Raw genomic sequence first — 17,915 nt, forward strand, 5'->3', positions numbered from 1 at the left:
CTAAAAATCGAAAATTCGGAACTTTGACCACGGATTTCTCAAAACTTCGACGTGATGGAAAGTTTCCAAGTATGAGGTAGTAATCTACAGCTAAAATCCTTTCAGGTTTGGTAGCTTTTATTCTTGGGCTTTTTATTTGTCGACCAGTGTTATCAAATGAACTACGAATCAAAAACTAAAGACTTAAAAAACAAACTTTCTAGCTATTTAAATTAAAAAGGTCAACCTACAATATTCGTAATTTATTATAGAAAATCGTTTACAAATCGCATTAACACTTAGGCTTTGGGTAATTAGCTGTATGAGGCAGCTACCAGGTGAGAGAACTACAATTTACAGATACAGTGAACACTGGACGTTAAGTAACTAACACATCACATTGAAGAACTACAGTGGATCCTCGACTACGCCTCCGTTTCCTGTTCGAGTTCGCCGGCCTGGATTTCCTCCGGCGTTCGCAGATCGATGGCGAACTTTTGGCGCGTGGGCGTAATGGAGTCGCTGGGCGTGGCACCCTCACCCCCCTCCTCCTCGCCGGCCGCCTCTTTAACCCGCCGAGAATAATCCTGAAAGGCGGCGGCCAGGGCAAAGGTCAATTTGCGGGCCATCGCCCGACTGTCGCAGACGAAGGCGTGGACTTCAAAGGGATGTGGACTGGACTCATCCTTCACCACGATCATGGCAAAGACCCGGGTGTAGACCAAATCCTGAACCCCGTACGAGATCGTATCGATCGGGTAGCTCCAGTGATTGATGCTCGCCTTGGGCGCAATGATCTCCAGCTGAACGCCCTCGGTGGAGACCTTAAGTTCGCAATTAGGCAGCACCTTGTTGGGCGGCAGGTTCTTGGCCACGCCCACCATTATGTCCACCGGTCGGCGGGTGTACTTGATGCCCCACAGGCCGCGTGCCACCTCGGAGCCAATATATTTCACCTGCACGGAGAAAAATTGATCAGTTACTATTGATTTTTATTATGGTTTAAAGGTTTTTTCTTTAATTTAAAAAGAATATTTCTTTCTATTGTGATAGGACCTATTGATAATTCCAGGCTACCAGTATTTATAGAAAAAATCGTACTCTCTATTTATAAACGTTTAAAGAACATTAAAATTTTCTCATTAAATTCTAAAGTTAATTGTTTAAAATAAAATATTTCATTAAAGGTTTAACAAACTTCTACAAATTCATCATATATTTCATACATTTACCTAAAAACATTTTCAAATATTTTTGAAAGTAGTTTCTAAAATAGTTATAGAATAATAACTAGATGTTTTGAACTTTATGATATCTTCAAAATTACTTTTTTTCTAATTTTGTTTTCCAATTTTTTAGCTTTAGTTTCTAAAACCAGTGCAAAACCGCTATTTTTTCCCATTTAACGTAATATAAGTAAGCAAAAAAAGATGTTTTCACGGCGAGTGTGGGATGGGATTATTCATCGGTGGCATTGGCTTCCGCTGCGCATGCGTTGCCGTTAGAGTCGCTTAATTTGCATCCGACCTGCGACCGGATGTCCACAGGCAAGCCAAAAACCAAAAAGTTGTTGCTTTGGCTGTTGCTCATGTGGTGGGGCCACGCCCCTTCGCTCCACCGCCCCCAATGTGAAGTTCAGCAGGGCGTGACGCGTGCGTGTCTGGCTCTTTTTTTTGGATATGTCTCGTATGCGGGTGGTATGCTCATACATATGTCTGCTTTTGTTCAATTATGCACTAAACAAAAATTGTACAACCAAAAAAATTAAAGAATATGTTTTAGCTTAAAATGTTACTAAAACTTTAAGAATTAACGTAAAAAAAGTAATAAAAAAATAAATACTTTAAATCCATTTTAGTGTTTAAATATTAAATAAAGAAAATATTATTTTTGTTAAACATTAAAAATTTCATTTAATTATTTTATTTTTTTATTTGTTTGATTTATAGTTTAAATTTTTAAAAATCCCTTTTCAATTTCTCTCTGTGTATTTTCCGACATATGGATAAGAGGTCTTTATGGCAATTGGTACCTGAACTTGCGCCACTCATTTCCATTTCACAGCATTTAAATACGCATTTCGCAATGTGGACACTCACCTTGAACGTTATAGGCAAATCCTCAACATTGACCTGACCGTCCAGATCGGTGGTACTGTTGCTGTTGCTGGAAGCCATTCTATGTATCTTTAACCGTTTGTATCTCGTGGATTGCAGGGGTGCAGGCGAAGATCCACCGTTAAACGCATTCACCGCAAAACCAACTGAAAGGTCGCAAAAAACGAAAAAACATGAGGTTGAGTAATGCTCCCATTAAAAGTGTAGTCCCTCATCATCTCGGGGATACTTTATGCGGTGTATTACAGTTCACATCCACCGTTGCATTACCATATCTCTGCCGTAATCGCTGAACCTTACATGGTTTACTTTTTGAACTTATATGTGGCTATATACTTTTATATTCCCCACTGAATATCGGTCGACTAATTGTTCTGTTTGGGTTTGTTGTTGCCGTTGCCGGCTGACGATTGCTACTGAACCCGCGATCGGCGGCAAAAGGTGTCGCAAGTTGTGCCCCAGGTAGCTCCACTCCCTCTCGCTTACTCTGTAACCCACCTGGACCCCCCTTTCCCTCCCTCTCACACAGGTAAAAAAGCAAAGAGCGCAGGCAAAACAAATGGGCTAAACAAAAGCAGCGCTCAGATAAATATTTTTTCTCTCACGCGGTGTCGCTGCCTAAGCACAAACAACTGATATTAGAAGCAACAGTTATGCACAAAGAAAAATATTTAACTAAAATAAAAAAGTTGAAAAAATACAAAACTGAAAGGATAACATCGTAAAACAAACAAAAAATTAAGACCAAAAAAAAATTATAAAGTGTTTGGGTAATTTTTAATACATTAAGCATTTCGGGAAAAATATGAAACGTCATATAAATAAGTCAAATTAATAATATTAATAATTCTACTTGGGCCAGTAAGAGTACTTACTTAGATCGATTGAAAAATAACTGCTTATATTATTCAGTCCAGTTAAAAAAACCGTGATTTTCAGATTTTAAATTATTGTAAACAATTTTCATGAAAAGCGCTTAGACGGAATTTAAGTTTTAACATTTGTACAAAGGTTTACTGTGTTCCATTTCTATAAATCTTACAGAATTAAGAATTAATGGAAAAACGTATTTCCAAACGTTTTGCAATTTCCTAATAATACAAATAGTTTTTTTCAGTGAGTCGGGGAAAATTTTACCGGTAAATGCTTTTAAAATCTAATCAAAAAATAATTATAAGGTAAAACATTAATGCGGCAACTGATAACCTAGTTAAAGTCACTGAAGTAGAGTATTCAATCGCCCATTTGTTAAACCACTTTTTCCACACTCACTATTTGCTGCACACTATTTATTAGAAATGCATTTTTAATATTTCCTCACGCAGCCCGTGGACCACTTCAAAAACACAGGAACAACAACTACAAAATATAATAGCATTATACCGGATATATGTATAATACAATGACCATGCTGCAATAGTTGCATGTTTGCCAATTAATGACCAACGAGAGAAACCCAAATTAAAACCAAAACTGAAACGAATTGGAATGAAATGAAATGAGTTCATTGCAATGGATTTTTACCTGTGTGACGTCACATGTGCAACAGCCTATTTTTTTGTTTAATAGTTTTATTTGTTCAGCTCTGACTACTATTTTAGTGCCAATGACCCAAGCGGTTAACAAGTGACAATGACCAGTAGTACAACAACAAAAAACACGAGACTAATTGAGTTCCTCTCTTTGGTTTTTTGTTTAAAAAGCTATTTACAAGTCCCCTGATCCAGATCCAGATTTTCATGTAGATCACGGTAATGGCTTTTGGATCTCATATATTACCATATAACCGCCGTTTAAGCCATTAAAATCATTTGCAACGCTAGTCCAATTTTCCCCAATATATATTATTAAATTCCGCTCACTTTCTTACTCTCCTTATCGCGGTTTACTTTGGGTCTATTGCATAGCTGCAGTCAGAAAACAAACAAATGATTGTTTCCGATTTCTTTTGATTTTTTTTATAACTTTACAGTCCTAAGTGCAGTGAAAAAAATATTATACATTTTCTAATCAAAGAAATCTTAATTTCTTTACATATATCTATGTAAGTCATTGTGCCTATAACTCAGTAAGTATTATTTTACCACCAACCATAACAATAACAATATCAGACACAGATACAGATACAGTAGCACTCGCAGTCCAATTTAGATAATTTTCCACTGGACATTTTAGTTTAAACGGTGCCAAAGCCGGAAGCTGCTCATATGAGCATATCTCCTCTATATATATATCATTTTTTTTTTCATAATTTCTTTACGGGCACTGATGATTACGGTCATTTGTCGCACATATAAGTAAATAGATTTGCGTATATAGAGCTTGCTTAACTTCTGTACTTAAAATGTTCTCAAAATGACTAATTCATTCTTTTATTTACACTTTATTTTTTATGGTCACCACTTTTGAGTTCCAATTGCCTGTTATCACATAGCGAAACATTCACCCATTCGTCTAATCTTATCACTCACTACCTCACGCACACGGGGGAAATTAGCACAGGTAAAAGGGTAAAAGTTTTACTTTGTTTTTGACCAAAAATGGGTAGATTGTCTGCAGACAAAATGTTATAAAAATTCTTAAAATACTTCTGGTGATTCCCGATTGATTGTGGAAGTGGAAGTCACATTGCAATTACCGATCTTATCGTCGTATTGTTTTCTTCGGTTTTATACACCTGTTTCCTCGGCCGGTAAACCCGCGACTAACGAAAACCCCAACGATCGTGGTCAGTGATGCCGCTTTAGCTTTTTTGCCTTTTTATTGGGCTAATCTAATCTGTATTTGAGTTAAAAAAACTTAACAATAATAACCTGTTTATATTGTATTTTTTTTATATTTAAAAAAAAATATTTTTTATTTTTTTCTATTTATTTGTAGAAATCTTTAGCCTAAAATTATGACATCACTGGTTAAATTTGTTTGTCTCTCCTAGCTAATACATGAACCCTATCTGAGCTTACACTTTTTACAGCTTTTTACATTTTAACTAATTAAAAAATAAACCTTTAAATATTTAATAATTAAAAAAATAACGAAAAATAAAAATATGAAAGAAACTTATATCACTACATTTTATTTATGAATTAATATTATAATTAAATAGATAACCATATCTAGAAAAAAAACTAAAACTTTAGGGTTTTTAATAGATTACCACTTTTACTTAATTGTTTTATGAATACAAATTTTTTCGACAACTATCCTTAGTTAAATATCTCTCACATTCTGTCAGTTATTATTTGTCAATATTCCGACTAGACATCTGCTGCTCTTAAATCTTTATATTTTTTAGCAAGTAAAAATATGAATTGCAAATGGAGCTATTGCTCACCGTTGAATAAAAATACCGTGGTTGAACGCAGCCTAGATTTGCGACTTCGTGGTGCCCAGGCGAGAAATTACCTAAAGATATGTTGCCTTCATGTGGTGATCCTTTTGTTCTTTCTCCGGGACATTTGGCAAGAAGGAGACAGGAGGCAGTTCTGTACCATCGTGGCGGAGTACTCTATTTCCTCGGTTTTAGGTCTCAGTGCACTGGCCTGTGTCATCAAGTGTTTGTGGATGATGTCTGGTGATGAACAGGTGATCGGAACGGAGAGCCAAAAGTGCCTGCTCGATGGCAAAGATGGTAAGTTTGCCCTTGGAGAAGTACTATTACTGCACTGATAAAAATAACTTTAGAAGTCAAAAGATTACATATTTAATATAAGTGTTTTCCGCAATGTTTTTATTATTTTAAATATGAAAATATTAAATAGAACAATTACAGTAAAAATTACATTTTGATTTTAATATGAATTTATTTTTTATGACGTCAAATACTTAAATTAAATATAACTATCCTAGTATTTAATATTTTCTACCATCATTCAAATATTTTTTAATATTCCCTAAATTTCTTTTCTTTCTTAGAAAACCTCTTTGGAACTGTTTACACACGTCCCTTATTAAAAGCAGGGACTAACCTACCGGAAACCGATTGGAAACCGCTCAATTGGCACTCCTCCTACAATGCACATTGGAGGCCCAAGAAGACCGTCCTTGGAAAGGGAAACTTACAAAAGTGTAAATCACCGTATGAGGAGCTTAACCCAGATGATTTCATCACCGACATCCGAAAGCTGCCCGCTTTAATGAGAAGGGCTAGAAGAGAACGTAAAGCCATAGAAGATATGAATAACGATTTCCTGCGAAAGTACTGGAAATATCCAACCTGTAAGATAAACAACACATACCAATATATTCCACTGCCGCAAGAAAACGCCAGCAAAGTCAGCAATTTGGAACATATACCGAAGAGCAAATTTCTGCAGTATGTATCCAACTTGAGGTTTTGGATCTCAACCACAATACTGCATCGTTTGGTCAACGAAATTGAGTATGTGAATAAGGTATTTCAAGAGATTGGCTTTTACGCTATAAGAATTGGGGCCATAAGTTTGGAGAGACTGCGATCGATCGTCGCGGATCAGGGATTCGTGAGGAGCCATGTTCCCATGTTGCCGACTGTTTTGGCTTTTCTCGATACATTTAGCAATCAGGAGTATTTGGTGCTGCGCATTCAGGAGCTAGCGGAGGGCAACTACATGTCCTCCTATCGACAGGATTCAACTGGCTATGAGATGGACTATTGTCTGGATTGGTTAGATGTTCTGCCCACCGATGCGGCCATCATATTCCATTTATTTTGCGTTTATATGGACAGCCAGTTGTTGCCATTGCCGCAGATTGGAGGAGAAAGACCTTTCTATTCCCGATATGTAATAACCAGGGATTATAAAAGCAAGGAGAACGTAGTGTCGCGTGTGAAGAACAGAGCCAACTGTGCCATTTTGGTCACCAGTAACGCAGATCGCGAACCCAACTTCAACTTCATCAGCGACAATCAGGTGCACGAATGCGTGTACAACAGGAACAATCTGTTTCACGTGATCATCCAGTTCTTCACCTATATGCGGGATAAGCGGGGTTCCGAACTGGAGTCGGTCAATCTGGGACAGAGTGGCATCAACATCATGGGCGTCATCGAAAACAGAACCGACTCCACAGTCCAATAATTCTTTATGTGTAGAGCAAGAACTGTATTTTAATGACATTTTTATTGTTTTCTGACTGCGTATTCCTCGTTTGTTGGTATTCGTTCAGGCAGTTGGAAAATAAACAACAGACTTTTGAAGACATAAACACTTAAAAGGAAAGATAATTGCATCGCTTGCTAAATCTTGTTAAATCTTATCAGCAATGAAATTCCTTAAAATTATTATACCCTTGCAGAGGGTATTATGATTTCAGTCAGAAGTTTGCAACGCAGTGAAGGAGACGTTTCCGACCCCATAAAGTATATATATTCTTGTTCAGCATCACTAGACGAGTCGATCTAGCCATGTCCGTCTGTCCGTCCGTCTGTCCGTCTGTCCGTCCGTCTGTCCGTCCGTCTGTCCGTCTGTCCGTCCGTTTCTACGCAAACTAGTCTCTCAGTTTTGAAGCTATCGCGATGAAACTTTCCCAAAAGTCTTCTTTCTATTGCAGGTAGTATATAAGTCGGAACCAACCGGATCGGATAACTATATCTTATAGCTCCCATAGGAAGGAAAAGTTAAAAAAATTCTAGCTTCGGTGTTTTTTGAAATAAAACCTTCTACTCTTGGAAATATTATTTTTTAAATATTTCAGAATTTCGAATAAAATATTTTAAAAATCGGACGACTATATCATATAGCTGCCATAGGAACGATCGGAAAATTAATGGGAAAGTTACACAGAAATAAATTTTAGCTTTTTTGGTTTTTATTGTATTCTTTTCTACTTTAGAACATGACTCTTTTTAAATATTTCCGAATTTCAATTTTCATTTTATCAAAATCGGACGACTATATCATATAGCTGCCATAGGAACGATCGAAAAATTAATGGGAAATTAATTGGAAACAAATTATAGCTCCGTTGGTTTTTATTGTATTCTCTTATACTCTAGGATATGATTTTTTTTAATATTTCAGTGTTTTGAATTAAATTTAACAAAAATCGGACGACTATATTATATAACTGCAATAGGGAAGGATAGAAAAAATAATATTAAAATAATACAAAATTTAAAATTTTTGCGATTTGTAAGTTAATAGGAACGATCTGCAAGGGTATATAAGCTTCGGCTGGCCGAAGCTAGCTTTCTTTCTTGTTTTTTTAAACGAAGTCAAACAGCCAATCCATAGTATGTAGGAATACAAACTTAATATAGTTATAAAACTTGGTTTATCGTTAATTTAACAAGAAGTCGATATTGATTTCATCGTCGAATGGGTTTTGGCATTGCGGTTGTAGGCGATGGTTTTGTTGGCGATGGCGACCTTGGAGTTGTCGGTGAAGTTGTTGTTGTTTTTGTTCCTGGAGTTGTCGTTCTTGTTGTTTGAAATTATTCTGGAGTCTATCATTTTCAGCCGCCGTCTTTGCAGCTATTTTATACAGATAATTGAACTTTTCCTCAATGGACATTATTTTGGATTTTCCAGGCCCCTCGAAGAACTCATTAACTGTCATTTTAGTATAGTCGATAAGACTCAACACGGTCTTGATATACTGGCTATGTATCTCTTTAGAACTGGGGATCAAGGCTACAAAGTTAGCATCAGAAATGTTTGAGTTCTTTATGCTTTCAACTGACTGATCTTTTAAAGTTTCCGCGTTTTTCTCCCTTTGATTTTCGAGTCCGTGGCACTCGCACTTATTAAGATCGCTTTGGTTGAGCTCTAATCCGTGAATGGCCACATACTTCTCTACCATTTCAAAACGAAATTTTTCAGCAACAGAGTCCTTTATAACCTTCAAGTACTCTCTGAACACATCCGAACCCAGTGCATAAATCTCTTCTGGGGTTTTAGTCCCTGAAATTCCCTTTTTTAGAGCATCGGAAATCTTGCTGATGTGTTGCATGTCGTTCACGTGATGCGCATGCTCAAAGTAGAGTAGCAAGTCCGAGTGTATCATTTTGGGTAATCTTTTCAGGAAGATATCCACGCAGGCCAGCTTTAGCGGTTCTACCATCCACATGTTGGCGCACTCCTTCAGCTTGATTATATCCTTGTTGCTGTAGTTATTGAGGGATGCCCTGTCGTAGGTGTAGACAAATAGACGGAACTTTTCGAAAGTGTCCTCCGTAACATCTGTTAGGGTCACTTTGTAAGTTTTTCCCTCAACGAAACCCGGCTGAAAGGCGCGCTTGAAGAACTCCGAAGCCACTCCCAGAACCGCCTATGAAAAATGTATACTTTAAATATGTATGTGTATGAAAAACATGGATGAACTACTCAGAGATAAAATGATTTTTTAAAATGCCGTTTTAGGTGCCAATTTTAACTTACGTATGCTTTTGAAAACTTTATTTTTAACTTTTTCACCCTGATTTTGCACCTTAAACGTCGCATTTTACGGACTAATTTTATCTGTTTAGTTGTATTATCTATATATATGTAAGTTCATACTTTGTGGCAGGGGAACCTGCGCGTTCCAACAATTACACAGCAGTCGGTAAAGTCGCCCTCCTCCATAAGTTTCTTATAAGAACTGGCCAGCCTATGCAAATAATATATAAACAATAAACTGTATATTATAACATTATAAGCAATGTTTTATATGTAATTGCTTTTTTTCATACCAAGACTCCATTGTTGCTGGATTAGTTGACACCACTTTTAATAAGATTTATTTATTCCTGTTATTCCTTCAACACTAGTTGACCTATTGTTTCAAAATCTTTTGACTAACAAAATATAAAGAACGCAGTACTGGACACGACAATTTATACAGGTGCTTTTCTTGAATGTGCCGTCTTCATTCCTTACCAAAACTCGATTTTTGCTATATTAGTTGATAACAAATTCGATTAGATTAAGCATGCGCCATTACATATAGGTTCTACTACGTATATGTAATACTACAATTTATTTAGGTGCTTTCCCTGACTATGTCGCCTTCATTAATCTGAATTTTGAAACTTCAAATCGAACCCCTGGTTTGTATAAACCATAATGAAAAAGTTATAGTAAGTTGAGTTCAGTTTGAAAATATAAATCAGTTCGTCCGTCTATATTGGCAGTAATGTAAGTCCTGAAAAGGAACCTCAAATTGTTTTACTTATTAGATATGTTCCATCTTCCAAGGAATTTTTTTTTTAACTGCGGCTTTGTTTTGTTTTATTTATGTTATTGAACAAAAAAGTATCTTTAAATTTTCGATATATTTAGTATGTAGGAATACAAACTTTATCGTTTATCGTGGCTTTCCAAAAAAATACAGTGGTTGTTGTTGCTTTAAATTATCCTGCAGTCTACTATTTTCAGCCGCCGTCTTTGCAGCTATTTGATGCATAAAATTGAACTTGTCCTCAAGGGACACCATTTTGGATTTTCCAGGCCCCTCAAAGAACTCATTAACTGTCATTTTAGTAAAGTCGATAAGATTCAACACGGTCTTTATAAACTCGCTCTGGATCTTTTTAACACTGGGGTCTAAGGAAACAGGGTTTGCATCAGAAAAGTTTGAGTTCTTTACCTTGATCGGGGTTGGACTTGCGCTTTTGTTTGTTTTCCTTTTTCGTTTAACGGGCAGATCTTTTGAAGTTTCCGGTTTTATCTCTCTTTGATTTTCGAGTTCGTTTTGGTTGAGTTCAAATCCGTGAATGGTCACATACATCTCTACCATTTCAAAACGACGTATTTCTATCACGGAACCATTTATAACCTTTAAATACTCTATGAAGACATCCGAACCCAGTTCATAGACCTCTTCTGGGGTTTTAATGCCTATAATTTCCCTTTTCAGAGCATCGGAAATCTTACTGATGTGTTGCATGTCGTGGACGTTATGCGCATGCTCAAAGTAGAGTAGCAAGTCCGAGTATAACATTTCAGGATATCTTTTCTGGAAGATATCCTCGCAGACCACCTTTAGCGGTTCGACCATCCACATGTTGGCGCACTCCTTCAGCTTGATTATATCCTTGTTGCTGTAGTCATCGAGGGATGTCCTGTCGTAGGTGTAGACATATAGACGGAATTTTTCAAAAGTGTCCTCGGTAACATCGGTTAGGGTCACTTTGCCAGTTTTTGCCTCAGCGAAACCCGGCTGAAAGGTGCGCTTAAAGAAATCCGAAGCCGCTCCCAGTATCACCTAAATGAAATTAATATTATTATGTAAGTATCATAAGTAGTACTATTTTTCAATGTTTTACATACCTTGTGGCAAGGAAACCTGCGTTTCCCCACAATTACACAGCAGTCGGCGAAGTCGCCCTCCTCCATGAGTTGCTTAAAAGAACTTGGCAGCCTATAGAAATAGTATTACACATAAATAATGTTGTTTTTCGTGTATTGTTTTTGCTTTTTTCCTTACAAGAGGTCCATAGTTCCTAGATCAGTTAGCTTGGATCTTCAACCGGCTGAATTACCTTAAACACTTGCTAAATTATTTTTTCGAGGAGTATTGACTTTCAACATGAAAAGTATGCGTTAGTAAATACGAAATATATTTCCCTTTATGTAATCCAATTGAGTATGCCGCTTTCGCTCAAATGATTTGGAAGCTTCAGCTTCAGCTTCACAGGGACGAAAACTGCTGGCTAAGCACAAAAATACCATATTTACCAAATGTTTTTCGAAAATTGGCACCAATTAATTTTTTTTGCTGCACACCACAAAGAATAATATTTTTCGACTAGTGACTCCTAGCCGATGTTACTAATAGGTTTTATTAAATAATTGTGTTTCTTTGTAACTAATAGTGGAGTACCCCCAATATTTACATTTAAAGAATGTCCCTAATATTGTAATTGTATCGATGGTCACCCCAAAAAATCGCCACTATGTAATAGTATTTAGCGTATAGCGTTTAAGCAGTTGAAAAATAGACACTAGACATTTAAAGACATTAATACTTCCAAGGAAAAAAAATGCATTGCTTGCTAAATCCCAAACCTTGTTATCTGCAATGAAGTTCCCCCAAAGAAAATAAAAATAAAAACGAAAATACAAGACATTTTTTATTATTGAAATACGATTAAATAATGTGTAATACAAAAATGATTATTTTTTAAGAAAGGCACACATTTTAGTTATTCATGTAGGAATCGACAGCCACAGTTGTTTTTTTATAATGACTTGTACATAAACGATAAAGTTATAGTAAGTTAAGTAAAAAGATTTAAAATATAAATCAGTCCTTCAGTATGTATTGGCTGTAATGTAAACTCTAAAGAAAGAACACCAAATTGTTATAATTTTAGATTGGTTCCATCTTCTAAAGAATTTGTTTTTTTTATGGCATAGACTTCTAAAAAATCTGGGGAACCTTTTTGATCAAAAAGGATCTTTAACTTTTTGATAGTTATAAAACTTGGTTTATCGTTGGATTCACTAGGAATGCCCGTAAAATTGTTGTTCTATTTGTTTTTTTTTCTCATTCTTGAGTATATTATTTTCAGCCGCCGTCTGTTCAGCTAATTTACGTATTAATTTGTACCTGTCCTCAAGGGGGATTAAATTGGAATTTGCAGGCCCCTCATTGAACTCATTAATGGTCATTTGAGCATAGTCGATAAGATTCACCATGGTCTTGATATAATTGCTATCGATCTTTTTAGAACTAGGGCGCAAGCATTCAGAGTTTGCATCACAAAAGTTTAAGTTCCTTATGCTCTCAACTGGCAGATCTTTTGAAGTTCCCAGGTTTTCCTCCCTTTGATTTACGAGTCCATGGCCTTCGCACTTATTAAGATCGCTTTGGTTTTGGTCGAGTTCTAATCCATGAATGTCCACATACTTCTCTACCATTTGAAAACGACATTTTTCTGTCACAGCGTACTTTATAACATTCAAATACTCTTTGAACACATCCGAACGCAGTTCATAGATTTCTTTTGGGATTGCCATGTTTTTAATGTCGGAGTGCAGACCTTCTGAAACTATTCTCATGAGTTCATTATCGTCCACGCTATACGCGTGCTCAAAGTAGAGTAGCAAGTCCGAGTATAACATTTCAGGATATCTTTTCTGGAAGATATCCTCGCAGACCAGCTTTAGCGGTTCGACCATCCACATATTGGCGCACTCCTTCAGCATGATTATATCCTGGTTGCTGTAGTCATTGAGGGATGTCAGTAGCTATATTAAAGGCTATTTCACATTTCTTTCATGGTTTAAAAAGGAAATCACACACACCAGGGGTTTTCTCAAAAGTAAACTGAATACATTCACTTTCTATACCACATTTCTGGTAACAGAACACACATAAAACAGGTCTTTGAGTAGGCAAAAGGTTTCAATTGTTACCTGCATTGTCACCAAAAAACAACCTCACATCTAGCCAACAATAAAAAAATCCTTGAACCCTTGAATCCTTGAATACTCATATTATAGCGTTAAAAAGGTTTCAATCCTTCAGAGAGAGAGGGTGACACCCTCTGGATTGGATTTTCTGTAAAATAAGTATAAAACATAGACTGTGAAATTAATAATTTAGTGGTAACCATTCTAACTTAAAATATAATATTTAGTTGTAATCAAAAATATTCAGGGTAACCTGGACTTGATAGAGTGTTAGGATCAAATGATATTTAAATGATAAGGAAAATTCTTTACAATTATTTTATTCGTTTTAGTACAATCCGTGCACAATGGGTTGATAGGAAGAACTTTACATCACGCGATTTTGAAAATTTTTTGCATATTTTTCCGCAGAAGGGGGGGGAGATTGAGAGATAGACATACGGGCGCTTTACCATCCCACTAGCGCCACCTGGTGTTAGCCGGGTTTCAAACCTTTAGCCAAGTTTCGAACCCGGTTCGCGTCTAGGGAATATGTGCGCCACCTGGATTTAGTCGAGTTCCAAACCCGGTTCGAGTCTAGGGGAAATGTGCGCCACCTGGATTTAGTCGAGTTCCAAACCCGGTTCGAGTCTAGGGGAAATGTACGATTTGTATGAAATTAGTTTTAAAAGCAGTGTCCTTAAAAATCTACTGCATGTCTATCTCTCAATCTCCCCCCCCTTCTGCGGAAAAATATGCAAAAAATTTTCAAAATCGCGTGATGTAAAGTTCTTCCTATCAACCCATTGTGCACGGATTGTACTAAAACGAATAAAATAATTGTAAAGAATTTTCCTTATCATTTAAATATCATTTGATCCTAACACTCTATCAAGTCCAGGTTACCCTGAATATTTTTGATTACAACTAAATATTATATTTTAAGTTAGAATGGTTACCACTAAATTATTAATTTCACAGTCTATGTTTTATACTTATTTTACAGAAAATCCAATCCAGAGGGTGTCACCCTCTCTCTCTGAAGGATTGAAACCTTTTTAACGCTATAATATGAGTATTCAAGGATTCAAGGGTTCAAGGATTTTTTTATTGTTGGCTAGATGTGAGGTTGTTTTTTGGTGACAATGCAGGTAACAATTGAAACCTTTTGCCTACTCAAAGACCTGTTTTATGTGTGTTCTGTTACCAGAAATGTGGTATAGAAAGTGAATGTATTCAGTTTACTTTTGAGAAAACCCCTGGTGTGTGTGATTTCCTTTTTAAACCATGAAAGAAATGTGAAATAGCCTTTAATATAGCTACTTTCAGCTAAAGTTGTATTGGCCAGAATAACCTGAGAGTATAGGCTTGAACCTGTTACAATCTTTATAAGATCCTCCCCCAACCAACCAATATCGGATATTTCTTTAGAACCCATAGCTACTTGCAGCTATTGTTGTATTGGACAAAATAACCTGAGAGTACAGGTTGTCAAACCTGTTAGCGATAATATGAAATCTTTACAAATCTTTTGAACCCACCCAAGTAAACAAGAACACCTGGACATACACACCCCTGTTGAGTCGCCATCACAGATCTTTCCCACCCTTACACATGCACACACACACAACTAGAAATCCCAATTTTCATTTTCAGTGGTTCAATAGCAGTTAACCAATCGAACAATAGAACTTCTACTGACCTTACACATTCATACAAGAGTCAAGTGGGTGTTCCTTGATATAAAATGAGAACTGTTTGTTTGTGGAGTCAGTAGCAACTTAGATTTCACAAATGGAGGATTCAATAATTTCTGTTGAGTTCGTCAACGATGAACCAATTGTCATCGATGAAGTCGACTCAGTTGATGAAACACTGAGAAATGTGTTCGGGCCTTGTGTTTCCTCAACGCAGGAAAGCTGGAAGGACGACTGGAACCAGTATTTGGATGGCGTACCATCCCCAAAGGAAAATGAGGAGTCGGTCGATTGGGCGCAGCAAATTTACGGTCAACCATTTGATGACGCATTTTTACTGGACTCCCAAGAAGCAATTTTTCAATTTCCGGAGGACGACCACATTTTTGATGGAATAGAAGAGGTTCCTAATCCTTTATTGGATTTACTGAACGACAGTTGGAACACACAATTGTGTAGCCTACTACAATCATAAAAAGTAATAAAAATGGCCATTTTTCCAAAAAAAAAAAAAAAAAATATATATATATATATAAAATAAATAAACATTCAATTCACTTGTATTTAATTATAGTTTTTATTTATTGGAATTATCTAATAACATTTTCGGATACGTCCAAATATCAGGGTGGAATTGTGATTTCAGAGAAAAGTTGTGTACCAGTAGGATGTGCATAAGCAAATTGTTCCGCAGCCAGAATTTTCTTGTTATAGGACAGAAGCAGCACACATAGTAGCTTGATTTTGATTTCTCATAACTAAAATTATGTTTACTTAAAGTGTGCACTTTCAGAGCGTTTCGAGTAGTAAATGATTTCGTTTTAGGACAGAGTTCACAAATAAACGTGGTCATTCTGAAATTATAAAATAAACTGAACAATCCTTTATACAACTTGCCCTATATATGTAGAAGGAACACTATCCTACGCTGTATAAAAACTATACATACAAAATATTGTATATATATATATATATATACAATTTATATATATATATATATATATATTTAAGAGTGTACAGTTTGAACGTATAAAAGGCTGTACGGTATCGTATAAATAAGTTAGTATACATCAGTGAATTCTCTGAAAAGAACCAATAAAAATAACGCTGCTCAAAATGGTTTGTACCATATTAAATATATGTATATCTCCTAGAAAACTAATGTGTGTGTATTTTAGGCCTTTATAGACACACTCAACCAATTGAAGCCTATGATTGGTTATACAAAAATCGAGAATCTATGTGTAGATTTTGAATATAAGATCATTGGTTGTAAACTGAAGAAAACACCTTATGGAACTAAAATAGCTCTTTATTTAACAGACAAGGACAGTGATGAGATTTGGATATTTTTACCGAGAAGTTATGTAAACAAGTTTGCTTCAAAGACACCCTTTAAGAAATTGAGCGAGAATGGAATTTCTCATATTGTATATAAAGGGAAAGATATAAAAAGATTTTCCCCTCCTACGTTCGAATTTATAATGAAAAACTAAATAAAGTAAATAGCAGTTCCAATATAAACCAGTGGTTATCTTCATTCCACATCAGTCTTTTCTTAATCCAGGAAGAGTAAAGTTAATCAAAAATGTACTCCAAACAAATTGAGTTGTTCCTCATGCAATTTGAAGATATGATTTTTGAGGATCACGCCAGACGACTGGAATATTTGAGGCTTACCTTAGAGGACTTGGAGGACAAAGAGCTTATTCACTCCAAGTATGGGTTTCATTATAAGCTTTGTCCCTGGAGTGATGACGATGCAACTGCTGGACCAGACACCTGTCAGTGTCATAGCTTACCGATTTTAAAACAAGAAGCCCTAAATATTATGTTGAAATATTATAAGTTAAACCAACGATTGTATAGAACCCAAGCAATAAATAATCTTAAATAATATTCTATTTACTTTGACTTTTTATTTTTAAAGTGTGTTTTAAACATTTTCATTATTAACTTATCATTATACGAAAAATCATTCTTCCTAAATTTTTTCAAGAAACAAACTAATGATTTCTTTTTACTTTTAAAAAGCCCATACAGGATGCAATAATGACCACATGTGTGTGAGAAATATCCTTGTAGTTGCTGTTTGTTAAAAACAAATTTTCTTGAATTTTTCCTTAAAAATACTATGAATTCTTTTAACTGAGGATATTGTCCATATGAATCAAAATATTCTGCTGATTTGTGACTCTCAAAATAAATGGCAATCCAATGAGTACCAGCTTGTGTAGAAGTATCGGTGTTAGCAATAATTAGTGCTGGATACTTGGAAATGGTTTTTGGTAGTTGATCTGAAGGAAAAACACCTTTAAAAATTGGTTTTGTATATTTATTCTTCGTAAGTAAATGTTGAATTTGAATTGTATTCATTTTAAAGAAGTACTCGAATATTTCGATTCTTATCAATATCAATCATAGAGTCGTATTCACAATATACTAAGCAAGTTACTGCTTCAGTAAGTGGTTCTGAAAATCTTCCTTCAATTCTGATGGTGCCTTGAGATATTAAATTTGAGCAAATTGTTGAAATAGAATGATCAGCAGTTAGATCAAAGGCTAATATAAAACTGTTTGTATCAAACATTTCCTTTGTAATTTGTAGTCCACGATCAAAATGTTTTATTCCACAAGATTTAAATAGCATATTATATCCTCGAGAACTTTGCATATTTTCGGTGTTCGAGAAATCAAACTCGAGAGCCTGAGATGGAACTTGCACTCCATTAACCAGTAGGTTAAATCGTTGAATTTTAAAATTTTCAAAATTAAAGGGGTCTAAGCTGCGGTTTCCAGAGTACGACCGATTCTTAACCATG

At 35.7% G+C, this 17,915-nt stretch overlaps 4 protein-coding genes across 6 annotated transcripts in view; 2 read left to right on the forward strand and 2 right to left on the reverse strand.

Moving 5' to 3' along the window:
* The window catches only part of LOC108059889 (drosomycin), a 54,437-nt gene that overhangs the window by 4,693 nt on the left and 31,829 nt on the right, over nt 1-17,915 (forward strand). The gene's annotated exons all lie outside the window — the stretch shown is intronic.
* Nucleotides 228-4,818, reverse strand: LOC108059947 (low density lipoprotein receptor adapter protein 1-B). Of its 3 annotated transcripts, none has more exons than XM_017145446.3 (3): nt 4,735-4,818; nt 2,079-2,242; nt 228-935 (listed from the first exon to the last, which is right to left on the reverse strand). In XM_017145446.3, exons 2-3 carry the CDS (start codon nt 2,154-2,156, stop codon nt 405-407), a joined length of 609 nt encoding a protein of 202 aa, XP_017000935.1. In that variant the 5' UTR covers nt 2,157-2,242; nt 4,735-4,818; the 3' UTR covers nt 228-404. The 3 variants fall into 3 exon arrangements, with proteins under 3 accessions (XP_017000935.1, XP_070071766.1, XP_070071765.1); XM_070215665.1 differs by lacking the exon at nt 4,735-4,818 and adding an exon at nt 2,972-3,110; XM_070215664.1 differs by lacking the exon at nt 4,735-4,818 and adding an exon at nt 2,367-2,523.
* Nucleotides 5,328-7,350, forward strand: LOC108059946 (uncharacterized). The gene is made up of 2 exons (XM_017145443.3): nt 5,328-5,727; nt 6,012-7,350. The coding sequence occupies exons 1-2, from the start codon at nt 5,403-5,405 to the stop codon at nt 7,154-7,156; spliced, it is 1,470 nt and encodes a 489-aa protein (XP_017000932.2). The 5' UTR covers nt 5,328-5,402; the 3' UTR covers nt 7,157-7,350.
* Nucleotides 12,314-13,210, reverse strand: LOC138912858 (uncharacterized). The gene is made up of 2 exons (XM_070214399.1): nt 12,612-13,210; nt 12,314-12,341 (listed from the first exon to the last, which is right to left on the reverse strand). The coding sequence occupies exons 1-2, from the start codon at nt 13,208-13,210 to the stop codon at nt 12,314-12,316; spliced, it is 627 nt and encodes a 208-aa protein (XP_070070500.1).

The sequence above is a fragment of the Drosophila takahashii genome, chromosome 3L (assembly GCF_030179915.1).
Source record: "Drosophila takahashii strain IR98-3 E-12201 chromosome 3L, DtakHiC1v2, whole genome shotgun sequence".
Taxonomy (NCBI): domain Eukaryota; kingdom Metazoa; phylum Arthropoda; class Insecta; order Diptera; family Drosophilidae; genus Drosophila; species Drosophila takahashii.